Here is a 14,324-nt window from a genome sequence, read left to right as displayed (position 1 = left end):
TGAGCTTGCCTGGGCTTATTCCCATCATGATAAACCATGGTTTATTATGATGGGAATGAGCCCATGATAAACCACAGTTAATCATGAACAAAGTCCTTGTCCAATTAGGGATACATTCTCATATTCCCCTGAAATCGTTCTAGGCAGCAGCATCTCACTTAACGTAGTAATTTACAGTACGGTGATCAAGCGTACAATAGAGAAGATAGAAAACATTGTGAACTTCACAGCTTCTCACAGCAGTGGTACAAGATTTGTAAAAAGTGCCGTTTTGTATATTTACAGCTTTTATGACCTGGTCCAAAACTCTGCTGAGATCAACAGAAGGAACATTTCCAACGACTTCATTTCCCTCTTACCCCTGTAGCTAACAATGGCCAAACCTACACAACATTCTTTTAGCTTTTATTGATTCTGGTACCCCAGTTTAAGAACAGTTAAATCTGATCCAAAGAGAGATGGTCTACTTCTCTCTTGTCTACTCATGAACATATAGGAACATAAGAAGCTGTCTTATACTGAGTTAGGCCATTGATCCATCTAGCCCAGTGCTGTCGACACTGATCGGCAGCAGCTCTCCAGGGTTTCAGCAGGAATTTTTCCAGCCCCACCTGGAGATGCCAGGGATTGAACATGGGACCTTCCACATGCCAAGCACGTGCTCTACCACTGAGCTACAGCCTTTAACAAGCTTCTTTATATATTGCGTCAGACCACTGGTTCATCTAGCCTAGTATATTCTGACTGGCAGTGGATCTCCAAGGTCTCAGGGAGAATACTTACTTGATCCTTTTAACTGAAGATGCCAGGAGTTGAACCTGAAACCTTCTGCATGCAAAATATGTGCTCATAAGAACTTAAGAAGAGCCACGTTGGATCAGACAAAGGGTCCATCTAGTCCAGCATTCTGTTCACACACTGGTCGACCAGCTGTTCACATGCAAGACACGAGTGCATCAGCACTCTCCCGCCCATGTTCCCCAGCAACTGGTGCACACAGGCACACTGCCTCTGATACTGGAGGTAGCACATAGCCATCAGGACTAGCAGCCATTGATCGCCTTCTCCTCCATGAATTTGTCCAACCCCCTTTTAAAGCCATCCAAATTGGTGGCCATCACTACATCTTGGGGTAGTGAATTCCGTAGTTTAACTATACGCTGTGTGAAGAAATTTAACTATGTGCTGTGCTCTGCCACTGATCGACGGTCTTGCCTTATTGCTAAGACTTCAGAAACGGGAGCATGGAGGATCCCCGTTGACATTGTACTGCACACCGGCATGACCAATGCCATCGTTACACTCAAGGTATGTAAGAGGTTGACTCACCGCTGGTCCAGCTGGTCCTGCGGGCCCCATGGCACCCTGCCAGATTGAAACAGAGAATTAGTGCTGCATCGAATTTTCATGGAGATTTGGCCTTTGCTTTGAAATAATAACTTTAACCTTATTTTAACATTCCCCTGCTTCACAGGTGAGTGAATGCTGGCAGTCACATTAAAGCATGAATGCTCAGTGGTCAATCTCCAAGCTTTTGGACAGTCACAGCATTCATCTGGGATTGTCAGCATTCATATCAAAAATGTCAACATTCACTGTGACAGATATAAAAGCCAGTTTCGAGGTTCTGTCTGTTAGTTACCAATAAATGGACCCCTGGGCAGACTGGGAGAAAAGGCTGGTTTTCATTGGCTGTCACTCAGTTTTCTGGGACAAGATAACAGGCCTTTTCTCCACCATGTCCCCTTTCATTTATTGACATTTTTTAGAGGTCCCATCCATGGAATGACTTCTTAGGTTAGGCTTGTGAGGCACCAAGAAAGGTGTCCTTCAGGCATCAGGTCAAGACCTTTCTAGTCTGCAAGGCTTTAACACAGGACCGAAGAACCTCTTTCAGCCCAAGCGCCTCATTCCAACTTGGAAAAGCTCTCAGGGACCACATTCCAGTGGTGGGAAGGGCTGAGGCAAAACGGGTGGGGCCAACCCCCCCCCCCAAAAAAAATACCAGCCTATTTTAGCTTGAAGATCATACTGCCAGTAACTGAGCTTTAGGAGAGGCATTTCACCCTTTGAGAATGGGGAAATACTGTACCAAAGCCAGGAAACCAAGTGATCAGTGATTGGGGGGAAAGGGTGTGGCATTCTGGGGACCCCTGGAAGGGCCAGACTGGGGACCCAAGCCTAAGGTTCTACACCCCTGTTTTAATGCGTGATCTGTGTCATCGTTGCCTTTACTTGCTGTTATTTGACCTTTTAGATTTTAATGTTGTTGTTTTTACCGTTCCTGTTGCCATTGTGGCTTTTAGCCGCACATGTTTTATCTGGATGGTTTGTTTCTTTTGTTAAGCCGCTTTTAAGATAGAAAAAAAGAATATAAGCATTTTAAAGCACCGGTGTTGGTTTGCCCAATACATACTGGTATTCTTAATCCTTTGCCCCATACATACTGGTATTCTTATTTTTAAAGCACCTTTTAAAACGGTGTTGGTTCTGCAATGGCACGTCAGGTCGAATCCTTCTCCCAATACATACCGGTCTGTTGGGAGCTGCTACCAAGTGCCGCCTGCCCTAAGGTGGGCCACACTAGCAGTGCTACCACCATATAAATATATGGTTAAGTGGGTCCCCAAATGAATGTGTGGAATAAAACCAGGCGTTGGCAACTTGTGGCCTTCCCGATGTTTTGGCCTATAACTCCCAGCATCCTTCACTGTCGGCTATGCTGGCTAGGGCTCATGGGAGTTGTAGGCCAAAACACCGGAAGGGCCACTAGTTGCCAACACCTGGGCTTGGTGCCAGATCTGGAAAATCATAGAATCATAGAAGAGTAGGGCTGGAAGGGGCCTACAAGGCCATCAAGACCAACCCCCTGCTCAATGCAGGAATCTAAGTCAGAGCATCCCTGACAGATGGCTGTCCAGCCTCGTCTTGAACGCCTCCAGTGTGGGAGAGCCCACCACCTCCCTAGATAATTGGTTCCATTGTCGTATTGCTCTAGCAGTCAGGATGTTTTTCCTGATGTTCAGCTGGAATCTGGCTTCCTGTCACTTGAGCCCAAGATTCCGTGTCCTGCACTCTGGGATGATGGAGAAGAGATCCTGGCCTTCCTCTCTGTGACAACCTTTCAAGTACTTGAAGAACGCTATCATATCTCCCCTCAGTCTTCTCTTCTCAAGGCTAAACATGCCCAGTTCTTTCAGTCTCTCTTCATAGGGCTTTGTTTCCAGTCCCCTGATCATCTTTGTTGCCCTCCTCTGAACCCTCTCCAGTTTGTCTGCATCCTTCTTAAACTGCGGTGCCCAGAACTGGACACAGTACTCCACATGAGGCCTAACCAGTGCTGAGTAGAGGGGAACTAGTACTTCCCGGGATTTGGAAGCTATGCTTCTATTAATGCAGCCCAAAAGAGCATTTGCCTTTTTGCAGCCACATCACATTGTTGGCTCATATTCAGCTTGTGATCGACAACAATTCCAAAATCCTTCTCGCTTGTAGTATTGTTAAGCCACGTATCCCCTATCTTGGAACTGTGCATTTGGCTTCTTTTTCCGAGGTGCAGAACTTGGCATTTATCCCTATTAAATGTCATTCTGTTGTTTTCTGCCCAGTCTATCCAGATCACTTTGAATTTTGTTTCTGTCTTCCAGGGTATTAGCTATCCCGCCCAATTTTGTGTCATCTGCAAATGTGATCAGCGTTCCCTGCACCTCCTCCTCCAAGTCATTAATAAACATGTTGAAGAGCACTGGTGAAGACCACCAGTGAAGGTGGTGAAGACCACTGGACTACAGGGACTGGCAGTGGATCTCCCAGATTTCAGGCAGAGTTCCCTCCTGGTCCTACCAGGAGAAGTTGCGGACTGAACCTGGGACCTTCTGCTTACAAAGCAAATGCTCTGTGACTGAGCCACAGATACATAGAATATCCCACCAATCCTATTCCCTTATGTATAGCTGATTTTCTTCAGGTTGTGCTCATGCCAGCTAAATGGGGTGGGGCAAGAGACCAGGCCACTGGTGGCTGGTGGCTGCTATTTTGGTGGGGTTGTGAATCCATTCTGGATTCACAGCCCCACCGAAATCGGAGCCACCTGCCTCCAGTGGACCAGGCTCATTATTTCATAGGCACCTCTTCCATTTCAGACTGAGCAGAGGGCTTGACATGAAGCCCCCAGTAGAACCAAGAGCCGACTTTACTATGTGCTGCACGCATTTACAACCAGCCCTGCTGAAAGGCCTCCCGCATGAAGGTTCCTCCTCCGTTAACTCTCACCACCAGAAGCCATTCCAGCAGGCTGTAGAGACAGAGGGAGATGAGAGTGCTCATGGGTCTTTCTCTGTGAGCCCCTGTCAAAGGAAGTGAGGTGGGTGGTTACTAGGAAGAGGGCCTTTTCTGCTGTGGCCTCCTGGCTCTGGAATCTGCTCCCTAGAGAGCTTCGCCTGGCTCCTAGGTTGTTCTGCTTCTGGCGCCAGGTGAAGACCTTTTTATTTTCCCAGCGTTTTAGCTTGCTAGTCTTTTAGCTCCAGTGTCTTAAATCTGTATTTTAAATCTTTGCATTACTGCTAGGTTTTATTCTGGTTCTACTGTTGTGGTTTTAAGCTTTCATATTTTATATTGTTTCATGCTACACTTTGTGGTTTTAGTTTTTGTGAACTGCTCAGAGAGCTTCTGCTATTGGGTGGTATAGAAATGAAATGAAATGAAAAAAAAGAAAGAAAGAAAGAAAGAAAGAGTGGGAGGCGAAAGTGGAAGAAGGACCATTCTACCAGTCCTGCTGAAAGACAGCTTTTTTTTTCTCCTCTTCCCTCCCCATCCCATTTTCCTCTTGTGCTGCGTCTTTTTAAATTGTAAGCCTGTGAGCAGGGGCTGTCTTGTTTTACTGATTGCATGTAAGTCCCTCCAGGAGCCCTTTTGTCTGAGGAGCGGGATTAAAAAAAATCAAAAAGTGAAATAAATAAATAATAAATAATCTTGTCCTGTACCCCAAACTGTTAAATTTACCAGCTACATCTATTCATGAGGCAGTCAGGGTTGGCTGCTTTGCCTTCTTTCGCCTTGATCAAATTCTTAAATGTAAGTTCTGCTTCAGGGAGCACACTTGCGCTCTGAAATTGGGCTCTGAAATTGGGCTCTGAACTTGAATCGCTGTCGGGGTCCTTTTGATTTTGCCTAATAAAAAACTTTAAAGGTGGACGGATGGGGGAAGAGAGGCAGATGTGTACTTTTAATAATTCCTTGGATGCGCTCAAAAAAATGATGCCAGGGTGGACAGACGATAAGATGAATCACAGGTTCAAAGCTCTGAAAATGGAGATGGAAGGGAAATGGACAAAACAAAGGAGGAACTGAGAAAAGTTATCTTGATGTTGCAAATTCAGTGCAATTACCACTGAACACAGCCAGCCAGAGTTGCAAATAGGGCTGCGGGGCAGGGTGAATAAGCAAATGGTACAAATACATTGGGTGCGGAGGGTGGCCAGGATGGTTTTGCAGGCGAGAATCATGAGGCCCAGGAGGAGTTAAGCACCCCTCCTGCCCATCCTCTGCAAGTGCCCCATTATCTTGGCAAATGCTGGGATGGAACCATTTTGGGATTGTAAGTGCCTTTGGACAAGGTTCTGTACTTTCCTCCTCTGCAAAGTGCTATAGCAATAAGCAAACATGTTGACCATAAGAAAATTTCAAAAATCCATACTAGTGTAAATGACATTTTTAGGCCAGCCAAATGATCACCCCAAACGGGCAAGCTTTCAAGATCTCCAGATCTCTTCAGCAGGCAGGGTGTTACAAAAAGGAGGAGAGGGAGGGGAAGAGGTGAGAAATCTTTTTTTACTTCATCAAGTCAAAAACATTTCTCCCCTAATAAGCCATGGTTCTGGGTTCAGACGTCACAGATTAGAAATGTTTTAACCGCTGAGAGGTTTTATGATATTCAGTGGTATATAAATGCCACAAATAAATAAATAAATAAATAAATAAAGAAAGAAAGAAAGAAAGAAAGAAAGACAAGCCATGGTTAAAAAAAAAAAAAAAAGAACCCAGAGTTTGTAAACCAACAACAAACCATGGGTTCTATTTGTGGTTTATAGCTTGGTCAACAAACCATGGTTTGTCTGCAACGATTGGTTCAGACACAATGGCCCTGTTCACACAAAACAACAACCCAGTTCAAAAACCGATGGGTTGTCATGAACAAGCGGGAGGGAGCCAGTGCCCCTAAATAACCCAGTGGTCTGGGTTCACATGTCACGCTCCACAAACAATGAAGAAGCTGACCATTGGTTGGGGAGTAAAAACAGAAGAGGCAGGAGCACTGGGCACAACAACCCATCAGTTTTTAAACCAATGTGTTGTCATTGAGTGCGAACCAGTGCGACCCATGCTGGCTGGGGGTGATGGGAGTTGTAGACCAATATATCTGGAAGGCACCAGGTTGGGGAAGGCTGCCTTAGTGTTAAGTTCAAACCAGGCCAGAGGGGTGCTGAGGAAGTGGGTGGTATTCAAGGACCACCATGGGGCATTCCTGCTCCCCTTCCACTGAAATCCCACACATAGCCTCAAAAGCTACTTCTGATGGTTTCAGGGCAGGAGGAACCTTCCAGAATAGCATGTGTTTAGCTGCAGAGGGCAACAGTTGGAGGTGAAATTGGCAACCCCCTCTTGTACAGTCCAAAGAGCCTTCCACTCATGCATGAGGCAATTTGGCTCCAATGACAAAACAGAAAACTACCCCCAGCCCCAAAAGCTCCCTCCTCTCCCTCCTCTGTGGGAGTTTATCATAAATTGGACAATAAAAGCCCTTCCAAACAACCCAAAAGACGCCTTTCAAGGTTATAAAAGCAAAATATTTTAATGATAGCTTTGGAAGATATTCTCTGGGGCTTTTTTTGGATCTCGAGAAATTATATCAAGAGTTTAGAAGGACAGAGAGAGACTCAGTTCTGGGAAACATCTTAATGACAGTTGTTTTATTTGGCGATCAAAAGGAAGGCACCCTGGCATTCTGCATACCAAACAAGATTAGAAATGTTTTTGTTTTCAATTAAATTTAAAGAAAACCCTTTAATCAGATGGACAGATTCCGAGAGCTCAAAAGCATAATTAATTCCCCCACCAAAATCAGCCTCTAATCCTATAAAGATCAACTTTGTTTACAAATGCCAGCTTAGCTTTTTATTTATTTATTTATTTATTTATTCATTCAATCAAGGTTGTTTTTTTCCTAATCTACTTCTCATGGATCCTAAAGTGTTTGCAACCTTGGCTAGTTAGGAAATTGTTTGCATTGCCCTTCTCTGTAACGGCTGAATAAATGGAAAAGTTCCCAAATGTAGTTGCCAGTTCTCACAAGAAATCAGTGATGGAATTCTCACAGATTTCTGAGCTAAATCCCTTAATATGCTGAGGGTAAAGTAATGCTCAGCCCTTCTCTCCTATGAAAATGAAAATTAATGAAAATTTTGCTCAGCCCTTCTCTGCTGGGAAAATAGCAGAAGCCTATTGAAAATTAATGCTCAGCCCTATGAAAATTAATGCTATGAAAAGCATACAAAGCCTTATGAAAACAAAGCCCTATGAAGTAAAGCCCTATGAAAGCAAAAGCAAAGCCCTATGAAAATTAATGCTCAGCCCTTCTCTGCTATGAAAATGTGTTATTGAGAAAATTGGTGGAACTCTAAGTCAGTGGACATCACTAAGGCTGGATTAATCCACAAAACCTAAAGCAACTCAGACTTCTGACCATTGCTATTTATGCTTCCTGAAGCTACATTTCTCATGCGGCCATCAAAAAACAATTGCACCATGCTTTTTTTTTTTTTTTTTTACACTGAGAAGTTATAATTCCTGAATAAGCAAATTGGACAGGGGAACGAGTGCAGTGTTGGGTTTGGACAGGAGCGATCTGGATTCAAATCCATGTTCAGTCATAACAGTTAGTGGGAAGCCTTGAACATGGTTCTCTTTACACATTGTCATGAAGGTGAATCAGGGTTAAATCCTCATCTTGGGCTCCTTTGGAGGAAGCTGAGTTAGCGGCTAGAGTGTTGGACTGGGAGCCGGGAGATCTGGGTTCTAGTCCCCACTCAGCCATGGAAGCTCACTGGGTGACTTTGGGCCAGTCACAGACTCTCAGCCCAACCCACCTCACAGGGTTGTTGTTGTGAGGCTAAAATGGAGAGGAGGAGGATCATGTACGCCGCCTTGGGTTCCTCAAAGAGGAAAAAAGGCGGGATATAAATGTAATAAATAAATAAATAAATAAATATCTAGTACCCCCTGGGGTGGTACACCTGTGGCTGGGCTGTACCACTTGAGATGGGAGCATACACCACCATATATTAAAAAATCAACCCCAAACCCACCATGTATAAAACTGCCATGTCAGGGGAAACGATTTAACCCACCTCGTTTCCTAACATGCTAGTTTTCTATGTGCACTAAATGCTTTTCTATGGGGAAACATTCAAGCCTCCACCTGCAGTCTGAAGTGGTTCAGTCCCCTCCAGACAAGGTTTATCATCACAGAGAGAGTTAGGCCTACATCATACCTGGAGCCCTGGCTCCTTCTGTCGCAGGTTCTCATTGGCTGTACCATTTGTAGCACTATTGATGCAGCCTGGCCCTCTGTGCAATAACTTATAGATTACTATTACGATTCTACTTCAGTCAAGAGGCATTTTGCCACTGATGGTGCTATCCATTCCACCTCCTAGGTCTTAAAGTTCTGGTACTTACTCTGTCTCCCGGTGGTCCATTTGGCCCAGGTGGGCCATCAGTTCCTGTTAAACCCTGGAAAAAAGGCAGGGCAACGAGAAAATACGATTAGGAACAGAAACTATAGATCCAACAATGACCATCTAGGATCACCTCCCCAACTGAGTGCCCTCCTGATGTGTTGGACTACAACTCCCATAATTCCCAGACAGTATGACCAATGCTGGCTGGGAATGATGGGAGTTGCAGTCCAACATATCTGGAAGGCACCAGGTTGGGGAATGCTTAAAAACTTTTTTTAAAAGAGATGAAAGATTTTAGGTGACTGTCAGATAAGGACTCCAAATTATGTCACAGTAGTCCTTTGTCAAGATTGGCCAGGACTCAAACCCAGAACCCCACTGGCACTGTGCTCATGAATTCTGACGGTAAGACACTCCAGGATGCAGAAAAGAAGGAAGAAGGGGCAGAAACGGCCTCCCAGGCACTGGTATATAGCTCCACCCCTGCAATTCTAGAGACAAGCCACTGGTTCCTCCTGAACTGACCTGGCTATAAATGCTCCTGGAGGACACCTTTGCAACAGTCAGACTAGGGCTTTCCTTGTATAGCTCCACACTCTTGTTCTACATATCTCTTGTATCAGCTTCTTTATTCTGGGTTATATCTAATGTTGGCTTTACTGAGAGTAGACCCATTGAAATGAATGGGACTTCAGTTAGACAAACATCAGATACAACCCTCTTCCTGTATTTCCCTGCTTGCTGGCCCCTTTCCCAGAGCTTTTCTACACTAGGGTGTTAATCCCAGTATCAACTTTTGGTTTCGTTGCAGAATTGAGATCCGAGCTCTAGACAAAGAGCTTTTCCTTTCCTGCTTTTCTGCTATACAACCTCTAGGTGGAGCTGTGGTATAGCGGAACAGTGCAAATGCACAAGTAGAAACAGTGCTTTCAGAAATAATACCCCATTTTCCCAATTCTAAAAAAACTGGGGAAGTGCTCTGCGACAACAAAAGCGAAACCGGAGGATCACATCATCGTCTAAAGAACCCATAAACAAGTGTGAGTAAGGAATCATAAGCACACAATAAATGCCTCACGGAGAAAAGCTCCCAGTCTTCCAGTTGTTCTACCTATTTTCCTACTCTTCTGTCCTTCTTCCCACTTGCATCCTTCCCCGAGCCCTCCTTTGGACAGGTGCCTTGGTTTCAGGACTGCTGCTGACCTGGCCTCCGTGTTGACCCTCCTGTGGATCTGCCCTGCTCCTCCGTCCAACTCCAGCCCCAATCCTGCCAGGACTCAGGCTCCAGATAGATCCCCATGTGCTTAGTAATGCACAGCCCAGTGCTGACACCTTCTCTAGCTCAGTTTTCTATGCACATATTTATTAATTTCAGTATCTATAGCCACCCTTTGGGGTTAGCCTTCTCAAAGGAGACTTATGCAAAAATCACTTGGAATAATTCAGGAACCTTTAAGCAAATGAAAAGTACTTGCCCAAATTCACAAAATGAGAGATTTGAGCAGAATTGCTCAAATTCATTTAGGTTCTAGGACAGACTAAATCCCAAAACCCAAATACACATTCTAAACAAGAAGTAGACAAACTGGGGCCCTCCATATTTTTGGATTACATATCTCATAAACCCCAATCAGCTTGGCTAGTGGTCAGGGATTATGGGAGCTGTAGTACAAAACTTCTGGGGGGCTCCACGTTGTCTACCCCTGTTCTAAACAGTAAGTGAGACCTGCAACAAAATGTTGCAGTATGGAATGATCTTTTGTTTGGGTTTCCAGTCAGCCAGCCATGCCCTCTTCCAATATATTCCATTACACACACACACACACAGAGCTTTCCACCCCCGCCCCCGCCCTGCCCAACAGTCAGTTAACATTCTATGTCCACTGAGTATGTTCAGTTCCTCTTGGACTGTTTGGGGTTTTTTCTCCCCTCCCCCTTTAAGCCCCCCCCCCATTTTTTTCTACTTCTGGGTTTCTTTGGGGTTTCCCAGAGCATGCTGATACTTCCCCTTTTGTGCATGGTGGATGCCAATTTGGCTACATAGCTATCCACCCTTGGAAAATGGAAAATGGATTTGCTGTTAATATATAGGAGGTGTTCACTCAAACTGCAGACACAGGGATGCAAAAACACATTTGAACATTACCCATGAGTTGCAGTAGTGCTCAAATTACAGGAAGGAAGGGGGCAGCCCTCTTACCTCTTGTGGTGGGCCTTCTTGGCTACTGTTTTTAGAACATTAAGGAAGGCATGATTTTGCTAAAAGCGGGGAGAGTCAGGGGGTCTTTGAGGTTTTCATTATGGGTCTGTCTACCTTTCCCTCCATAATTTGAGCATTAGAATACAGCCTTAATATGTTAACAAAGCACTCTGGGAAATATGGAAAATACTCTCATGAATGTGGGGAAAAGGGGAAACTTTCATACTTACATCTACTCCTGGAAGGCCAGGTAATCCTGCATCCCCCGACTTCCCGAGCTTCCCTGGTGACCCTTTAGGCCCCTAAACCAGATTAATAGGCAGGCACTGTTAATATAACAATTACAGAGATATAATGGGATGATCTGGCATACAGAGTTAAGACTTTTTAAGGCACTAGCTTTATAGTAGCATCCGACAAAGTATTTCTTAGAATAAAGTCACACAAATCTCAAAATTTTACAATATGCAACAGATGTACAAACTCATGCAATTACAACTTTCCAGTTAAGCAACACTACCCTGACAAAAACTTGGTTCCAGCCAGCAGAGCTGATCTACAAGTCATTTACAGCCTCTGAGGATCGTGTTCAAGCTTAGTTGGGCTTCCAAGCAGAGGAAATTAGCCACCTCTATATGTGACTTTGCTATAGCTGGATGGTATTGTCATGTAAGCATGGGGTGGGCAGACTTGAGGTTTGCCGGAACCCACTTTGTTTTTCACTATAACCCCCAGGTCCAAAAAATGGAGCTGGGTACAAAATAGTTTCCCAAGAAGGCCAACAAAGAATTGTGGGACAAAGTGCCTCTGAACACAAACTCAGCCCAGGAATTTGTTTTCAATACCAGAACTGGAACTTGCACACAAATCTTTCACACACCAATCTACTCGTATTTCCCCCCAGAATCTTCTTGATTTCAGCAGCCTGAGGAGGAAAAAAGGATGTTTGCTGTCGCGAAACTATTGGGGGTTGGAAATCCTTGCCAACCTTCTGCAAATCACCAAGATTTGTGCAAATCACCTTCTGCAAATCACCAAGATTTATCATGCAGTGTAAAGAACTCCAGAGGATGTAACTAACATGCTCCTGTCCAGATCAGATTAAAATGGAGCAGCCGTGTTAGTCTGTGGTATGAAAGTAAAAAGAGTCTGTGGCACCCTAAAGACTAGCAGTGTTTTATTACTAAGGCATGAGCTCTTGTGGGTTAAAACCACTTTGTCAGATGCAGGAATGGATAGAAACTTCCATTCCTGCATCTGATGAAGTGGGTTTAGCCCACGAAAGCTCATGTCTTAGTGTTAGATAAAAAGTCCTTGCTTTCGGTTTAGAAGAAAAGAATGCCAGGCAGGCGGCAGTGGATCCAACACTATTTTATTGAACGTTTTGCAAAACGGGTGCAGAGCAGTGTGGACCCCGAGACACGTGTGCAAAAGCCCTTTATATCATATCGCTTCTATTGTTCTTACCAGTAACCAATGAAACAGTTAGTACATCGGCTCACTAAGTCAATATCCAATAAACAGTCACTATCAGCTTACCAAGCTGTTAGTCATGAGCGTGTCAGTATGATTCCCTTTTTGCTCCGCCTATATTTTCCCGCCACTCGGGCTCTTACGTAACTTGAGACGCCAACGGTTATGGAGTCTCCTTTTTTTTCTAACATTAGTAATAAAACACTGTTAGCCTTTAAGGTACCACAGACTCTTTTTGTCCAGATAAGGAAAACTGGTATTGTGATCTTACAGAAAGAAGAAACAAAGGATTTATGCAGTTTATTCTTCGAAATATCCGAACGCATTTCAGTATATAATAACTTTTTAACTTGAATATTTTGCTTAAAAATGTGTACTTGCGTGTTTTATTTCCCCTTCTTTTAGTTTAGCACCTGAAGAAGGCCCAAACTATATGTCTCTTTTTTTCAGCAGGTTATTTTAGATGTTCTCCAGTTTTGCCTGACCCCCCTATTGTAATCTTAGGCAAACATCAGACGGGGCTTCTAAAAAAAAAAATTCCGGGAGCAACACCTTCTTCATGCTTGGACTTATTGGGGATTCAACCAAACAGGAGCCGTATGGTAGCTGCTGAAATGCAGGGCTGGCATCAAAGGTCGACATGGTCAGGCAGCTGCCGAAGATCCACACCTCATTAGGGGCCCACCGAAAAGAGCCCCCTCAACCTGCTCCTCTTCTTCACCACTTCAGCCTGCTTCTTACCCCCCTCTCGCTCTGGCCCAGAGGGAGTGTAAGCAAAGCAAGCAGCCGTGGTGAGAAGGAGACGTGGTTGCTGCCTGCTCGCTCACTGGCTCTCTGCATGTAAGCAAGCGGAAAGGATGAGGAAGAGAAGCAGCAGCAGCCGTGACAGTGGCCATGAGGAAGGACGCCCAAGTGGGGGCCCACTGAGGGTGCCTCACCCAAGTATCCCCCACCCCAAAACCTGGAGCAGTCATGGCTTAAACACTTCCCACATGATGCCAGTAGCCACATAATGCGGTATTCATCTGTAGGCCTCAACTACATGGTTAAGCCTAGCATGACCACGTATCCACAGGGGTGGGCAACTTGCAGCCCTCCCGATGTGTTGATCAATGGCTCCCATCAGCCCCAGCCAGCATAGCCAACAGCAAGGGATCATGGGAGCTGTAGGCCAAAATATCTGGAGGACCAGAAATTGCACCCCTCCCCCAGCACAACGGGTACAGGAGAGCTTCCAGCCTTCAGAACCTGTCTACAGACCTTCTGCTCTAACCACTGAACATCCTAAGAGATTTCTTCTTGAAATGGGTCTCTCTTCTCTGCCCTCTGCACCATCAGTCATTCTAGTCATCCTCACCCCATCCCCAGTGGGACCATAAAGTGGGGAGGTATGTGTTGCTGCCTGTGTTGGCTCACTGGCTAAATATTTATCCTTTCAGACGGGCCCCCCTAGAATCCTCTGGGAGGATTCATCCATCTTCAGTGGTGTAGAGGAGGCAGGGCTTGCAGGGACACAGGCCTGGCACTTTTTCATTAGCAGGGACGCTGATGTCATCTGCCACCCCCCACCCCCCGAATTCCCTGTTCCCTCTGAGCTTAGCTGCGATTCTCACTGTAGCTGTGGGAGGAATGAATTTTCCAAGCAACAATACATTGTTCCATGTTGGAATGCAAAGTTTTTGGGATGACTTGGTCTGGAATGGCCAATTAAGACCTATTAGCTTTACCAAAGATGTGGAGATGAAAACTCCTAGTGTTGATATGGATTGACACAGCGGCCTGAAATTTTTGGACTGTCCTTCGAGACTGTCACGATGAGCTCCTGAATTTCCGAATTTATCACTACACCACTGTGTGTGTGTGTGTGTGTGTGCTTAGTTCAATCCAGCTGGGCGTGTGGATGTTTCTATTGG

General features: G+C 45.0%; 1 protein-coding gene across 1 annotated transcript in view; it reads right to left on the bottom strand.

The window, feature by feature from the left end:
• COL9A3 (collagen type IX alpha 3 chain) overlaps window positions 1-14,324 on the bottom strand; it is a 93,051-nt gene that overhangs the window by 63,152 nt on the left and 15,575 nt on the right. Inside the window, exons 4-6 of the mRNA XM_084854364.1 lie at window positions 11,169-11,240; window positions 8,737-8,790; window positions 1,330-1,365 (exon numbers count right to left, since the gene is read on the bottom strand). Of these exons, the coding sequence (XP_084710490.1) occupies window positions 1,330-1,365; window positions 8,737-8,790; window positions 11,169-11,240 (162 nt within the window). The remainder of the gene's footprint in view (window positions 1-1,329; window positions 1,366-8,736; window positions 8,791-11,168; window positions 11,241-14,324) is intronic.

This window comes from Heloderma suspectum, chromosome 4 (genome assembly GCF_057233095.1).
Source record: "Heloderma suspectum isolate Gila_16-S chromosome 4, 16-S_ref, whole genome shotgun sequence".
Taxonomy (NCBI): Eukaryota; Metazoa; Chordata; class Lepidosauria; order Squamata; family Helodermatidae; genus Heloderma; species Heloderma suspectum.
Note: the sequence above shows the minus strand (reverse complement) of the source record. Positions and strands in the feature narration are given on the sequence as shown.